This window comes from Aquarana catesbeiana, linkage group LG04, assembly GCF_042186555.1.
Source record: "Aquarana catesbeiana isolate 2022-GZ linkage group LG04, ASM4218655v1, whole genome shotgun sequence".
NCBI classification, from domain to species: domain Eukaryota; kingdom Metazoa; phylum Chordata; class Amphibia; order Anura; family Ranidae; genus Aquarana; species Aquarana catesbeiana.
Genome location: NC_133327.1, coordinates 50336184 through 50352678, shown reverse-complemented (window position 1 = coordinate 50352678; position 16495 = coordinate 50336184). Strand labels below are relative to the sequence as shown.

Below are 16495 nucleotides of genomic sequence, written 5' to 3'. Positions count from 1 at the left end.
TATGCACACATCTTTTTTGTAGTGCAAAAGAATAAAAGAATGAATAATAAATAATAATATATATAGGGGATGGACAGGGGGACAGAGGGATGGACAGGGGGACAGAGGGATGGACAGGGGGACAGTGGGATGGACAGAGGGGTGGACAGGGGGACAGGGGGACAGAGGGACAGAGGGGTGGACAGGGGGACAGTGGGGTGGACAGGGGGACAGAGGGATGGACAGGGGGACAGAGGGATGGACAGGGGGACAGAGGGATGAACAGGGGGACAGAGGGATGGACAGGGGGACAGTGGGGTGGACAGAGGGACAGAGGGGGGGGACAGTGGGGTGGACAGGGGGACAGTGGGGTGGACAGGGGGACAGTGGGGTGGACAGAGGGACAGAGGGGGAGACAGTGGGGTGGACAGGGGGACAGTGGGGTGGACAGAGGGGTGGACAGGGGGACAGTGGGATGGACAGGGGGACAGAGGGATGGACAGGGGGACAGAGGAGTGGACAGGGGGACAGAGGGGGGGCAGTGGGGTGGACAGAGGGATGGACAGGGGGACAGTGGGATGGACAGGGGAACAGAGGGGTGGACAGGGGGACAGTGGGGTGGACAGGGGGACAGTGGGGTGGACAGGGGGACAGAGGGGTGGACAGGGGGACAGAGGGGTGGACAGGGGGACAGTGGGGTGGACAGGGGGACAGAGGGGGGACAGGGGGACAGAGGGGGGGACAGTTGGGTGGACAGGGGGACAGTGGGATAGACAGGGGGACAGTGGGATAGACAGGGGGACAGTGGGATAGACAGGGGGACAGTGGGATAGACAGGGGGACAGTGGGATGGACAGGGGGACAGTGGGATGGACAGGGGGACAGTGGGATGGACAGGGGGACAGTGGGATGGACAGGGGGACAGAGGGGTGGACAGGGGGACAGTGGGGTGGACAGTGGGACAGAGGGGGGGACAGTGGGACAGAGGGGGGGACAGGGGGACAGTGGGGTGGACAGGGGGACAGTGGGGTGGACAGGGGGACAGTGGGGTGGACAGGGGGACAGTGGGGTGGACAGGGGGACAGAGGGGGAGACAGGGGGACAGAGGGGGGGACAGTGGGATGGACAGGGGGACAGTGGGATGGACAGGGGGACAGTGGGATGGACAGGGGGACAGTGGGATGGACAGGGGGACAGTGGGATGGACAGGGGGACAGAGGGGTGGACAGGGGGACAGTGGGGTGGACAGGGGGACAGTGGGGTGGACAGTGGGACAGAGGGGGGGACAGTGGGACAGTGGGGTGGACAGGGGGACAGTGGGGTGGACAGGGGGACAGAGGGGTGGACAGGGGGACAGTGGGGTGGACAGGGGGACAGTGGGATGGACAGGGGGACAGTGGGGTGGACAGAGGGACAGTGGGGTGGACAGGGGGACAGAGGGGGGGACAGTGGGGTGGACAGGGGGACAGTGGGGTGGACAGGGGGACAGTGGGGTGGACAGGGGGACAGTGGGATGGACAGGGGGACAGAGGGGTGAACAGGGGGACAGTGGGGTGGACAGAGGAGGGGACAGGGGGACAGTGGGGTGGACAGGAGGACAGAGGGGTGGACAGGGGGACACAGGGGTGGACAGGGGGACAGAGCGGGGGACAGGGGGACAGAGGGGTGGACAGGGGGACAGGGGGACAGAGGGGTGGACAGGGGGACAGGGGGACAGAGGGGTGGACAGGGGGACAGAGGGGTGGACAGGGGGACAGTGGGGTGGACAGAGGGGGGACAGGGGGACAGAGGGGGGACAGGGGGACAGTGGGGTGGACAGTGGGGTGGACAGGGGGACAGAAGGGTGGACAGAGGGGGGGACAGAGGGGTGGACAGAGGGGGGACAGGGGGACAGTGGGGTGGACAGGGGGACAGAGGGGTGGACGGGGGGGGACAGGGGGACAGAGGGATGGACAGGGGGACAGAGGGGTGGACAGAGGGGGGACAGGGGGACAGAGGGGGGACAGGGGGACAGTGGGGTGGACAGGGGGACAGTGGGGTGGACAGGGGGACAGTGGGGTGGACAGGGGGGCAGTGGGGTGGACAGGGGGGCAGTGGGGTGGACAGGGGGACAGTGGGATGGACAGGGGGACAGAGGGGTGGACAGAGGGGGGACGGGGGGACAGGGGGACAGTGGGGTGGACAGGGGGACAGAGGGGTGGACAGAGGGGGGGACAGGGGGACAGAGGAGTGGACAGAGGGACAGAGGGGTGGACAGGGGGACAGTGGGATGGACAGGGGGACAGTGGGGTGGACAGTGGGACAGAGGGGGGGACAGTGGGACAGTGGGGTGGACAGGGGGACAGTGGGGTGGACAGGGGGACAGAGGGGGGGACAGGGAGACAGTGGGGTGGACAGGGGGACAGAGGGGTGGACCGGGGGACAGAGGGGTGGACAGAGGGGGGGACAGGGGGACAGAGGGGTGGACAGGGGGACAGAGGGGTGGACAGGGGGACAGAGGGGTGGACAGGGGGACAGGGGGGTGGACAGAGGGGGGACAGGGGGGTGGACAGAGGGGGGGACAGGGGGACAGAGGGGGGACAGGGGGACAGTGGGGTGGACAGGGGGACAGTGGGGTGGACAGAGGGGGGACAGGGGGACAGAGGGGGGACAGGGGGACAGTGGGGTGGACAGGGGGACAGTGGGGTGGACAGTGGGGTGGACAGGGGGACAGAGCGGTGGACAGAGGGGGGGACAGAGGGGTGGACAGAGGGGGGGACAGGGGGACAGAGGGGTGGACAGGGGGACAGAGGGGTGGACAGAGGGGGGACAGGGGGACAGGGGGACAGTGGGGTGGACAGGGGGACAGTGGGGTGGACAGGGGGACAGAGGGGTGGACAGAGGGGGGACAGGGGGACAGAGGGGTGGACAGAGGGACAGTGGGGTGGACAGAGGGGGGGACAGGTTGACAGAGGGGTGGACAGAGGGACAGTGGGGTGGACAGAGGGGTGGACAGGGGGACAGAGGGGTGGACAGAGGGGGGACAGGGGGACAGAGGGGTGGACAGGGGGACAGTGGGGTGGACAGGGGGACAGTGGGGTGGACAGGGGGACAGTGGGGTGGACAGAGGGGGGGACAGGGGGACAGAGGGGTGGACAGGGGGACAGTGGGGTGGACAGGGGGACAGAGGGGGGGACAGTGGGGTGGACAGGGGGACAGTGGGATGGACAGGGGGACAGTGGGATGGACAAGGGGACAGAGGGGTGGACAGGGAGACAGTGGGGTGGACAGGGAGACAGTGGGGTGGACAGGGGGACAGAGGGGTGGACCGGGGGACAGAGGGGTGGACAGAGGGGGGGACAGGGGGACAGAGGGGTGGACAGGGGGACAGAGGGGTGGACAGGGGGACAGAGGGGTGGACAGGGGGACAGGGGGGTGGACAGAGGGGGGACAGGGGGACAGAGGGGGACAGGGGGACAGTGGGGTGGACAGGGGGACAGTGGGGTGGACAGAGGGGGGACAGGGGGACAGAGGGGGGACAGGGGGACAGTGGGGTGGACAGGGGGACAGTGGGGTGGACAGGGGGACAGTGGGGTGGACAGTGGGACAGAGCGGTGGACAGAGGGGGGGACAGAGGGGTGGACAGAGGGGGGGACAGGGGGACAGAGGGGTGGACAGGGGGACAGAGGGGTGGACAGAGGGGGGACAGGGGGACAGGGGGACAGTGGGGTGGACAGGGGGACAGTGGGGTGGACAGGGGGACAGAGGGGTGGACAGAGGGACAGTGGGGTGGACAGAGGGGGGGACAGGTTGACAGAGGGGTGGACAGGGGGACAGAGGGGTGGACAGAGGGGGGACAGGGGGACAGAGGGGTGGACAGGGGGACAGTGGGGTGGACAGGGGGACAGAGGGGTGGACAGAGGGGGGGACAGGGGGACAGAGGGGTGGACAGGGGGACAGTGGGGTGGACAGGGGGACAGAGGGGGGACAGTGGGGTGGACAGGGGGACAGTGGGATGGACAAGGGGACAGAGGGGTGGACAGGGGGACAGAGGGGTGGACAGGGGGACAGAGGGGTGGACAGAGGGGTGGACAGAGGGGGGGGACAGGGGGACAGAAGGGTGGACAGGGGGACAGAGGGGTGGACAGGGGGACAGAGGGGTGGACAGGGGGACAGTGGGGTGGACAGGGGGACAGAGGGGTGGACAGAGGGGGGGGACAGGGGGACAGAGGGGGGGACAGTGGGGTGGACAGGGGGACAGTGGGACAGTGGGATAGACAGGGGGACAGAGGGGTGGACAGGGGGACAGAGGGGTGGACAGGGGGACAGAGGGGGGACAGTGGGGTGGACAGGGGGACAGTGGGATGGACAGGGGGACAGAGGGGTGGACAGGGGGACAGAGGGGTGGACAGGGGGACAGTGGGGTGGACAGGGGGACAGAGGGGTGGACAGGGGGACAGAGGGGTGGACAGGGGGACAGAGGGGGGACAGTGGGGTGGACAGGGGGACAGTGGGATGGACAGGGGGACAGAGGGGTGGACAGGGGGACAGAGGGGTGGACAGGGGGACAGTGGGGTGGACAGGGGGACAGTGGGGTGGACAGGGGGACAGTGGGGTGGACAGGGGGACAGAGGGGTGGACAGGGGGACAGAGGGGTGGACAGTGGGACAGTGGGGTGGACAGGGGGACAGAGGGGTGGACAGTGGGACAGTGGGGTGGACAGGGGGACAGTGGGGTGGACAGGGGGACAGAGGGGTGGACAGAGGGGGGGACAGGGGGACAGAGGAGTGGACAGAGGGACAGAGGGGTGGACAGGGGGACAGTGGGATGGACAGGGGGACAGTGGGGTGGACAGTGGGACAGAGGGGGGGACAGTGGGACAGTGGGGTGGACAGGGGGACAGTGGGGTGGACAGGGGGACAGAGGGGGGGACAGTGGGGTGGACAGGGAGACAGTGGGGTGGACAGGGGGACAGAGGGGTGGACCGGGGGACAGAGGGGTGGACAGAGGGGGGGACAGGGGGACAGAGGGGTGGACAGGGGGACAGAGGGGTGGACAGGGGGACAGAGGGGTGGACAGGGGGACAGGGGGGTGGACAGAGGGGGGACAGGGGGGTGGACAGAGGGGGGACAGGGGGACAGAGGGGGGACAGGGGGACAGTGGGGTGGACAGGGGGACAGTGGGGTGGACAGAGGGGGGACAGGGGGACAGAGGGGGGACAGGGGGACAGTGGGGTGGACAGGGGGACAGTGGGGTGGACAGTGGGGTGGACAGGGGGACAGAGCGGTGGACAGAGGGGGGGACAGAGGGGTGGACAGAGGGGGGGACAGGGGGACAGAGGGGTGGACAGGGGGACAGAGGGGTGGACAGAGGGGGGACAGGGGGACAGGGGGACAGTGGGGTGGACAGGGGGACAGTGGGGTGGACAGGGGGACAGAGGGGTGGACAGAGGGGGGACAGGGGGACAGAGGGGTGGACAGAGGGACAGTGGGGTGGACAGAGGGGGGGACAGGTTGACAGAGGGGTGGACAGAGGGACAGTGGGGTGGACAGAGGGGTGGACAGGGGGACAGAGGGGTGGACAGAGGGGGGACAGGGGGACAGAGGGGTGGACAGGGGGACAGTGGGGTGGACAGGGGGACAGTGGGGTGGACATGGGGACAGTGGGGTGGACAGAGGGGGGGACAGGGGGACAGAGGGGTGGACAGGGGGACAGTGGGGTGGACAGGGGGACAGAGGGGGGGACAGTGGGGTGGACAGGGGGACAGTGGGATGGACAGGGGGACAGTGGGATGGACAAGGGGACAGAGGGGTGGACAGGGAGACAGTGGGGTGGACAGGGAGACAGTGGGGTGGACAGGGGGACAGAGGGGTGGACCGGGGGACAGAGGGGTGGACAGAGGGGGGGACAGGGGGACAGAGGGGTGGACAGGGGGACAGAGGGGTGGACAGGGGGACAGAGGGGTGGACAGGGGGACAGGGGGGTGGACAGAGGGGGGACAGGGGGACAGAGGGGGGACAGGGGGACAGTGGGGTGGACAGGGGGACAGTGGGGTGGACAGAGGGGGGGACAGGGGGACAGAGGGGGGACAGGGGGACAGTGGGGTGGACAGGGGGACAGTGGGGTGGACAGGGGGACAGTGGGGTGGACAGTGGGACAGAGCGGTGGACAGAGGGGGGGACAGAGGGGTGGACAGAGGGGGGGACAGGGGGACAGAGGGGTGGACAGGGGGACAGAGGGGTGGACAGAGGGGGGACAGGGGGACAGGGGGACAGTGGGGTGGACAGGGGGACAGTGGGGTGGACAGGGGGACAGAGGGGTGGACAGAGGGACAGTGGGGTGGACAGAGGGGGGGACAGGTTGACAGAGGGGTGGACAGAGGGACAGTGGGGTGGACAGAGGGGTGGACAGGGGGACAGAGGGGTGGACAGAGGGGGGACAGGGGGACAGAGGGGTGGACAGGGGGACAGTGGGGTGGACAGGGGGACAGAGGGGTGGACAGAGGGGGGGACAGGGGGACAGAGGGGTGGACAGGGGGACAGTGGGGTGGACAGGGGGACAGAGGGGGGACAGTGGGGTGGACAGGGGGACAGTGGGATGGACAGGGGGACAGTGGGATGGACAAGGGGACAGAGGGGTGGACAGGGGGACAGAGGGGTGGACAGGGGGACAGAGGGGTGGACAGAGGGGTGGACAGAGGGGGGGGGACAGGGGGACAGAAGGGTGGACAGGGGGACAGAGGGGTGGACAGGGGGACAGAGGGGTGGACAGGGGGACAGTGGGGTGGACAGGGGGACAGAGGGGTGGACAGAGGGGGGGGACAGGGGGACAGAGGGGGGGACAGTGGGGTGGACAGGGGGACAGTGGGACAGTGGGATAGACAGGGGGACAGAGGGGTGGACAGGGGGACAGAGGGGGGGGACAGGGGGACAGAGGGGGGGACAGTGGGGTGGACAGGGGGACAGTGGGACAGTGGGATAGACAGGGGGACAGAGGGGTGGACAGGGGGACAGAGGGGTGGACAGGGGGACAGAGGGGGGACAGTGGGGTGGACAGGGGGACAGTGGGATGGACAGGGGGACAGAGGGGTGGACAGGGGGACAGAGGGGTGGACAGGGGGACAGTGGGGTGGACAGGGGGACAGAGGGGTGGACAGGGGGACAGAGGGGTGGACAGGGGGACAGAGGGGGGACAGTGGGGTGGACAGGGGGACAGTGGGATGGACAGGGGGACAGTGGGGTGGACAGGGGGACAGTGGGGTGGACAGGGGGACAGTGGGGTGGACAGGGGGACAGTGGGGTGGACAGGGGGACAGAGGGGTGGACAGTGGGACAGTGGGGTGGACAGGGGGACAGAGGGGTGGACAGTGGGACAGTGGGGTGGACAGGGGGACAGTGGGACAGTGGGGTCCTCACTTGTTCGTAGGCTGTTGCTTGAAGCCTCCGCTCTCTCTGTCACTCTTCGCGCCTCCTGTCTCCGTGCGGGACTGTGCTGGGAACTACACTTCCCAGCATGCAGCGCGGCACACGGAGCCCTCCATTACTGGTGTGGGGGAGGCGGCTTGAGCGGATATGCTCCCTGCCGAAGCCGAGCCGACCTGGCCCCGGCCCGAGCCTGGATTGTCGGGAATCCGGCCCTGGGTGGATTGGGCCGGATAAATGTCCTCGGCGGGCCGCATGTGGCCCGCGGGCCGTAGTTTGAGGACCCATGCTATAGAGTCTACATTCGCTGCACATTTACCACATTGCAAATGAAAGCTGAATTGCAGGCAAATATAAAGAACACAAAGTATGTCAGCTCTATATTCATTAATAATTCATTAAAGCTGACCCCCACCACCACTTTCTCTAAAATTCACATCAGTATGTATCTCTGCAAATTGCCTAAGACTGCTTTCTAAACTTTTTTTTTTTTTTTTTTTTTTTACTTTACTGACCTTTTTCCCTCTAAAGGTAGTGGTAACAAATCCCCAGTCACACAGATACCCCCTTGAAAAACAACATCACAGTTGCTATAAGAGCATAATCTTACACATGCGCCATATGAAATGACACCCATTTGCTGGTAAGATCTTGGGGGAAGGGTTTTACTATTTTAACAGATGCGTGTAATGTCATATGGCACATGCACAAGATGAAACGCATGATGTCAGTAAACACCAAAAAAAGTCACTTGGATATACACTGTATTACCAAAAGTATTGGGACGCCTGCCTTTACACATATATGAACTTTATTGGCATCCCAGTCTTACTCTGTAGGGTTCAATATTGTGTTGGCCCACTCTTTGCAGCTATAACAGCTTCAACTCTTCTGGGAAGGCTGTCCAAAAGGTTTAGGAATGTGTCTATGGGAATGTTTGACCTTGCTTTGTGCACTGGTCCAAATCGTTTGGTGTAGGGGGGGTTATAGTGTGGAGTTGTTTTTCAGGGGTTGGGCTTGGCCCCTTAGTTCCAGTGAAGGGAACTCTTAAGGTGTCAGTATACCAAGACATTTTGGACAATTTCATGCTCTTAACTTTGTGGGAACAGTTTGGGGATGGACATTTCCTGTTCCAACATGAATGCGAGCCAGTGCACAAAGCAAGGTTCATAAAGAAATGGATGAGCAAGTTTGGGGTGGAGGAACTTGACTGGCCTGCACAGAGTCCTGACCTCAACCCGATAGAACACCTTTAGGATAAATTAGAGCGGAGATGGTGAGCCAGGCCTTCTCATCCACGTCATTGCCTTACCTCACAAATGTTCTTTTGGAAGAATGGTCAAACGTTCCCATAGACACACTCCTAAACCTTGTGGACAGCCTTTCTAGAAGACTGGGGTGCCATTAAAGTGCATGTGCATATAAAGGCAGGTGTCACAATACTTTTGGTAATATAGTGTAGGTAAATATACTTGTTTATTTTCCCTCTTTACACATTATTAGTGGTTTTATGGATGAGTGGGGAGATCTTCTTTAGGGGTTCACTTACTTTGTGCACATTAAAGAGGAGCGCCAGTCCCCCCCCAAAAAAATACAAAACAAAAGTCAGCAGCTACAAACTGTAGCTGCTGACTTTTAATATTTAAGGACACTTACCTGTCCAGGGATCCAGCGATGTCTGCATTCAAACCAATCCTTCAATCGACTTTGGTTGCAGGCGCCGGCATCTTAGGTAAGGGAAATCAGCAGTGAAAGTGAAGCTTTTCTACCTATTTTATGTATTTGTTATTGATATTCTTTATATTTTTGTATTTTTAATGATGCATTTAATATATCTCCTTAGCTGCTTAGTATACCAATCATTTAGGGGGTTAATCATTAGTACAGTGGGAATAAACAATAAAGATGTTGCTGTATGCCTTTAACCACTTCAGCCACAGAAGGATTTACCCCCTTCCTGACCAGCGTTTTTTGCGATTCGGCACCGAATGGCTTTAATTGACAATTGCGCGGTCGTGCGACGTGGCTCCAAAACAAAATTGACGTCCTTTTTTTCCCACAAATAGAGCATTCTTTTAGTGGTATTTGATCATCTCTGCGATTTTTATTTTTTGCGCCATAAACAAAATAAGAGCGACAATTTTGAAAAAAACGCATTATTTTTTACATTTTGCTATAATAATTATCCCCAAAAAATATATAAAAAAAAAACATTTTTTTTTCCTCAGTTTAGGCCGATACATATTCTTCTACATATTTTTGGTAAAAAAAAATCGCAATAAGCGTTTATTGATTTGCTTGCGCAAAAGTTATAGCGTTTACAAAATAGGGGATAGTTTTATGGCATTTTTATTAATAATTTTTTTTTTTTACTAGTAATGGCGGCGATCAGCGATTTTTATTGTGACTGCGAAGTTATGGCGGACATGTCGGACATTTTTTACACATTTTTACGACCATTGTCATTTATACAGCAATCAGTGCTATAAAAATGCATTAATTCCTGTATAAATGACACTGGTAGTGAAGGGGTTAACCACTAGGGGGCGGGGAGGGGTTAAGTATGTCCTAGGGGAGTGATTTCTAACTGTCAGGGGGATGGGCTGGTGTGTGACATCACTGATCTCTGCTCCAATGACAGGGAGCAGAGATTGAGTGACACTTGTCACTAGGCACAACGGGGAGATGCTGTTTACAACGCCATCTCCCCGTTCGTCCTCTCCGTGAGGGGATCGCGGGTATGCCCGCGGCGATCGAGTCCGCGGGACCCGCAACCCGACTCACGTAGATCGCAGGCTGGCGCGCGCTCACGGCGGCAATTTCAAAGTAACATACGGGCACGTTACTTTGCGCAGCCGTGCCATTCTGCCGACGCAAAAGTACAGGAGCCGGTCGGGAACCGGTTAAGCTATATGCCTTTGACATGGACATTCACTGTACTGTTCATTTAAGCACAAGAGACTCCATTTTGTTCTCACTGTTGAAATGTGTTCTGTAACCTTCACCTAACACACAGACACTTCTCCTACTAAACGCTCTCTACTCCCCCCTCCCTTTTCAAGGTTTTATTTTTGCAATTGTTCTATTCACTAGCTTTTAATAACATATTTCTATTTGTTAGTTTTTAATAACATCTCACACCACCCCTTTCTTATCTTATCTTATCTATGTATAAAATAACATGTAATAATACATTTTGACACTGAACGGACATTTTAAACACAGTGATTGAGTCTTGTGAATCTGTTCCTGCAGCTGCAGTATTAACTTTGTTTTAGAGTCCCAATCAGAAATCAGTCACAACACCTTTAAATGCACTTCCCCTATGTGATATCACATCCTGTAGTTTAACTTAAGTAGCCTTTTGCGCATGCTCCAGTTGAAGTCTCTTAAGATGAAACGCGTAGGGTTAATAAGCTGGTCTCGGCTACCTCACACTGCACTTTCTTATCTGTTCATTTTGAACTGTTTTTATTGTATAAATTCTTTTAGATATCCATTTTTTATCAATAAATCCCACCAAATGGATTTACACCATAAGGAGATTCCTTTTTTCTCTTATATGCCCTTATTACTACATATCTGACCCGTAGAAGAAGTTTTTAGTGAGCTGATAGCTGTTTGGCGTTGCAGTGTTCCATCCATCTTTAAACAACTGACGCCCTGGACATCCATCTGGCTATGGAGGAGGTTATCGTGTAGCTTACCTTGGGAGCTCGGCTTCAGGTCTCTGTTTCCATGCCTAATTGACCCACCACCATACGGTGAGCTGGGTCCACCACTCTTGGTAAGAGTACCTTTTTCTCCCCCTCCCCCTTGGATGGTGAAGGCACTCCCGGCTGTACATCCACCATTGAATACATTTGCTCCAGAGACTGTTCTATAAATGCAGCAGTTGCCTTTTTATATTATCACGGTTTATTGCTACCACTTCTGGGACTTATATTTATTGTTTATTTTGTGGCTTCGGCTGATATAGCATTGTCTTTTTAACTTATACTAGATTCTTCACGGCTTTTCATTTGTATGCTTAATGTAAGTTCACTTTACATGATGAAACTTTGTATTAAATTGTATTTTCATACACCGTTTTGCACTTTGGTCTGTATTATATCTTTTACTGATATCACTTGTGATACTATATATGCGTTTTCTTTGCGACTTTATGTCGCATGACGCTTCCTTTCACCTTCACAGTTGTGAATTACACATTATTTATTGATAAACGTTTTCATGTTTTCTAACATGAGATACTAGCTTTTCCAGATAGCCTCTTTACACACTCTCTATTTTCATGTCATTCCTAGCGCTACACTTTTGTTCACATTTTCTATGTGTTTCACTGGAACAATGAGACAAAATACATGCACTCACACTACTCTGGGTGTGAATGGGGCCTGAAAGTGAAATTGGTGCTTTTACACAAGAATATTGAGGCTCCATTCACATCTGTGTGTTTCCAAATGCATGGCAAATCGCACAGAAAATGCGCACTTTGCCATGTATTTCAGAAACACTGCAAATGTGCAACGTGTTTGTGTTGCCATCACATGTTAAAGGCTCCCTAAGTGTGGAAAATGCACCAAAAACTGCGGTAACCCACCATGCTTCGCTCCAAAAAGTTCTGGAGCTTCTCTGGGGCAATTGTCACATGTAGGGCATTCCATTCAAGTGAATAGGCCGCCCTATGCGTGACGAAAGGAAACGCTCCAAAACACACGCATGTAGGAATGTGAGTTTTCACTACGTGGAGATGTGAATGAGGTCTGACAACTGAGTGTTTTTGTCCACTCCCTCCTATGTACTTGTATAAAGATGGCCATATACTATGCATACTGATTGTACAATCTCTGTACAATTTCCTTTAGATTTACCAGAACTATGGAATAGTAGGACCCACCTGATAAATCCATTCAATTTGTATTAAATCAGAAAGGTCCTTGTGCTACATAGCTGATGGGAATTCTAAAGGAAATTGCACAATCAGATTGTATAGGGAGTAGGTGGGAGGTGGTATTGTAATGAGGGAGGTGTGGTCCAGAGTGGTGAAAACACCCTATCACGCACTCTTCTATGATGCAACAAAGAAGTGAAGCCTTCTGGGAGAGGATGAATAAATTGAAAAGATTCTAAATATCTTGTGGATGAGGTAAATGAGAGAAAAGCACATTGGGATGGCTGGGCCAGAAAAGAAAATTTTATTTATTATGAAAAGGAAATTTTGCCCAAAAAGGTGAACTTATCCTTTAAATAAACGTTTTACCTTTGGATCATTTGCATATATTATTGATTTGTGAGTTCACTCGTATTCGCCCTAATGCCTCACAGAAGACATCTATTTAGACAAAATGTACGTCAGGCAGGGCAGTAAATAGCGGTGACGTTGGGATGCTCGTGAGGGTGCAGGACGAATGTTACATTTCCAATGCCTGTTTTTCACAGATCTGTTGTTTAAATGGCTTCTGTGGACATCCTGAGAGCACTACCCCTAGATCCTTTGTAACAACAGTTTCCACGAGAAGGTAGGAAGAGCTGAGATGACTTGTACCTAATGTGAGAGGTAATTAAACTCACAGGTGGGAGCATAGACATTGAAAGGTCTTTGGATCTGGTAAGATAATCTTGCCTTACTAGTCTGAGCACTGGTTATTGCGCTGAGCTTGAAGGACTTTGCACAACTCATCACAAAATGGACTTTGGTGTTTTGGTGTCTCATTTATTATAAATTTCATAATTTTATATGACAGCAGAACACTTTTTCATATAGCGCTCTGGTTTGTGTGTTTTTTTAAACCAACAGTGAAGACTTCAGAGCCGGTCTCCTACAACATATGCATGAGCCGCCCTGCGCTTTGTGAATGGTTTTGCAGTCTTCTGGGACCTGTGTGTGTCCCAGAAGGCTGTGGGGGGAAGAAGGAGGGGGCTGAACATCCTTACAGATCACAGCAGCTCCTCAAAAAGTGCCAAATATGCCAGTGCAGTGGGGGAGGATGCAAACAAGTTGAAATTCCCCTTTTGGGTGAAGTCCCTCCTTAACATGTATTGCATTAATGCAGCCCATCCATTTATACGCATGTGCACGCCATTACACCTGTAATGGTAAACTGAGCCTAAATGTATTTGTTTTAATGCAAACAGTGCAAGTACTATAAGTTGGCTTGGTATCAGTTTCTTGCAATATGCTGTACAGCAGAGATCAGACAGGGAGAAAGGGGAAGCAATGCAGTCGGTTGTACCTCCGTGCAAAGAACTTGATGGTAGAAGAAGAGATCAGAGTGATACAGAAATAAGTTCATTGGCCAAGCGATTCTCCTTCACTGACCAGTCAAAGGCTGAGGTTGGCGGGGAGACCTATAACTATTACTGAGTTGCAGTAAATAAAAAAGTCAGGGTCCCTTCTGCAAGACAGGTCTTTTTTGTGTGGCAGAGCTGGATGGTCAGAAGTGTAAATAGTTTGACAGGTAAAATAGCTCCGATAAATGTATTTAACTACTTTGCATTTAGCTATGTGCCTGGGGCTCCTAATTGAGCTTCTGAATGCTGCAGCTTTATGCTCTTATGCAGCAATGCCCGGCTGTCAATTTTACAGCTGGGAATTGCTGGCAAAAATGGTAAGATGAGTGGAGCATCAGGGGTAGAGGGGCAAGACATGCTATGTATGACCTATGTCGTACCTATGGGTGTAACATGCCCAAAGTCTGCAATCCATAAGCAATTTCATATTAACTTATTCAAAAATGAAAAAAGGTGTTGTGTTTACATGATGGGTCATTTTTTAACCTGTTTTGTCATTTGAATGTAATACCATATTTTGTTGTGAAAAAGCTATCCAAGATATTGTCTCCGTTACCCCTTACTATTTGGGGACAATTCTCTCTCTCAGTCTACTATGTTTACCTTTGTACTGTGCATTTTTCTGATAAATAAAGGTATTAGAAAAAAAAAAAAGAAAGAAATATTAAGAAGAAAGACACGGAAACATTTTACTTTTTGGCTTCACATCCTAAATAATGAAATGTGTAAAAAAGCACTGGATATGTCCTTAAATGTGTTGCACTTACTTGTTACTTCTCGATCTTTAGCGGAACTGTGAACCCCTAAACATTTTTTGGCATGTCGATCAGCATTTCTTGCAGCTTCATTGTTCCATATCTAAAAAGAACACCATTCATCCAAATAGAGTAAAAATCAGAAGACAACGCACAAAATGTGATATTGATATTTGGTATCTAGCTCTCATTTCTGCATGGCATTGATTCCAAATGCCATAAATATTACTTTAGGGCAGCCATTCTCAACAAGGGTTCAGGGGAACCCTAGAATCCCTCCAGAGATTGCTAGGGATTCCTTGAGCAATGTGCAATTTCTGTCTCTCAGATAAGTTGCCACTGAAACAAATGATCTTTTAAGCTATCTGTAAGAGGCTAATTAATTCTACAAACCACAAATGTAAGGAGCATTCTTCTTGACCATCACACGAATGTAGCACCCCATAGATGTGTTGCTAGAGTGCTAGAGTTTTTGTGATAGTGTAGGTAAATTTCCAAGCTTGGCTAGCAGCCAAGTCTGTGTGTTTTTTTTCTGGGTTAGGCAGAGATCCAGAGAGAGCTGGATGACTTACAGGCACCAGCAGAAGGGTTGGCAGGGGGCAGACCCCCTCAAATACTCTGGGTCAGTGGGTTCAGTTAGAAGATGGAGATGGAGTGTTAGGCTGTTGGGGCCTTTGAGAGTAGCTCCCCAGTCTGGAGCGGGGGGGAAGGGATTCAGGCCTAGGCTTGGGTGCGGAAGGGATCCCTCTTCATGACATACAGAGGGATCCTGACCAGAAGGCACGGGAGCAAGGAGAGGACAGCAGAACACTACCAGGCAAATCTCCAGAGATGAAGACAGCTATGTGGGCTGGTGAGTGATACAGTTAGAGGACTGAGAGGCATGCCTGAAGGGACTGGGTTAAAGCAGTCTAGAATGGATAAAGTGTCAGTCTGGGAGGACTGTGGAGAAGTAGCTGTCAGGAACCATGAATCAGAGACAGAAAATTCAGTAAAAAATCACACCTTTTAATATGATGGAATAGGAAGGAAGCCTGAGATCAGCGTAATCGGAGGCAACAGACAGGATCAGGAACCAGAAGGGGCATCAGCCAGGCAAGTCTTCAACAGGAACACAGCAGAGAGTCTCCAGATATGTTTGACCAAGGGCGAAGGCACCGAAGGAATGAACCAGGCAGTTTAAATAGCCAGAAGGGGCTGGCTGTAGGCTGGGCGGACGAGCAGGAAATGATCACCAGGTGAGCCACTGTGGAACGATGAATACTGGCAATTAACCGACAGCTGAGCAACTTGAGCACTGAGAAGGGAGGGCTGAGAGCCCAGCCCTGACAGTAACCAGGAGGGCTAGTGAAAGGGGCAGTTGCTGCCAGGCAGACTGACAGTGCCTTAAGAGGTGGTACTGGGAGCAGTAGCCACAGAGAAGGACAGCTAGCATCAAAAACCTCTCTATTTTTGCTACACCAAAAGGGGTCCGCGGTCCCTGCCTGGAAAGGGCATTCCCAATGATATAACTGAATCTGTGTTAGATCAAACCAACTGTGCTAGCTGGTCCTGGGAGTAGTAGTTCTACAAGCAAGTGTGCTGGAGGTAGAAGAGGAGTGTGTATATACTGGATGTATATAGGTTGAGTACCTGAAGAGTTCTGCTGAACAAGTGGGCATCCTAGATTAACCCTTCCCCATCCAAGTTCAAATCGCCCTAATAAAAAACAAACAAAGCTTCAAGGATTGTTTCTGGACTCCAGAAAGTATGGAAAATTCATGTGCCTGGCTCTGCAGGGTGGGAGATAACCAACATTCACTAGAGGTTCCTATGGGGGGTAGAGCTATATTTGGGGTCTTGTCCAGGATATCTGCCCATGGTCCACCTGCTCCTAGTAACCAAAGTTTTTCATCAAGCCAGGGACCTGTCTGTGCCCTGTTCCAAAAGACCAACAGAGGGATTGAGCCAGGGAAGGATTTATGCGCTCTGCCTGTTTGTGACTGTCATTGCAAAATCCAAGCACCGTTGTCCATAGCAACCAGCAGGAGCTGCCTGCCAAATTATTGCTGCTCTGATTACCCTGTT

At 54.4% G+C, this 16495-nt stretch overlaps 1 protein-coding gene and 1 long non-coding RNA gene across 2 annotated transcripts in view; one reads left to right on the top strand and one right to left on the bottom strand.

The window, feature by feature from the left end:
- LOC141139238 (cysteine-rich secretory protein-like) overlaps positions 1–8057 on the bottom strand; it is a 48326-nt gene extending 40269 nt beyond the window's left edge. The window contains exon 1 of the mRNA XM_073625175.1: positions 7990–8057. Coding sequence (XP_073481276.1) covers positions 7990–7993 — 4 coding nt within the window. The 5' untranslated portion in view covers positions 7994–8057. The remainder of the gene's footprint in view (positions 1–7989) is intronic.
- The window catches only part of LOC141139239 (uncharacterized), a 260035-nt gene that overhangs the window by 197502 nt on the left and 46038 nt on the right, over positions 1–16495 (top strand). The window lies entirely within an intron of this gene.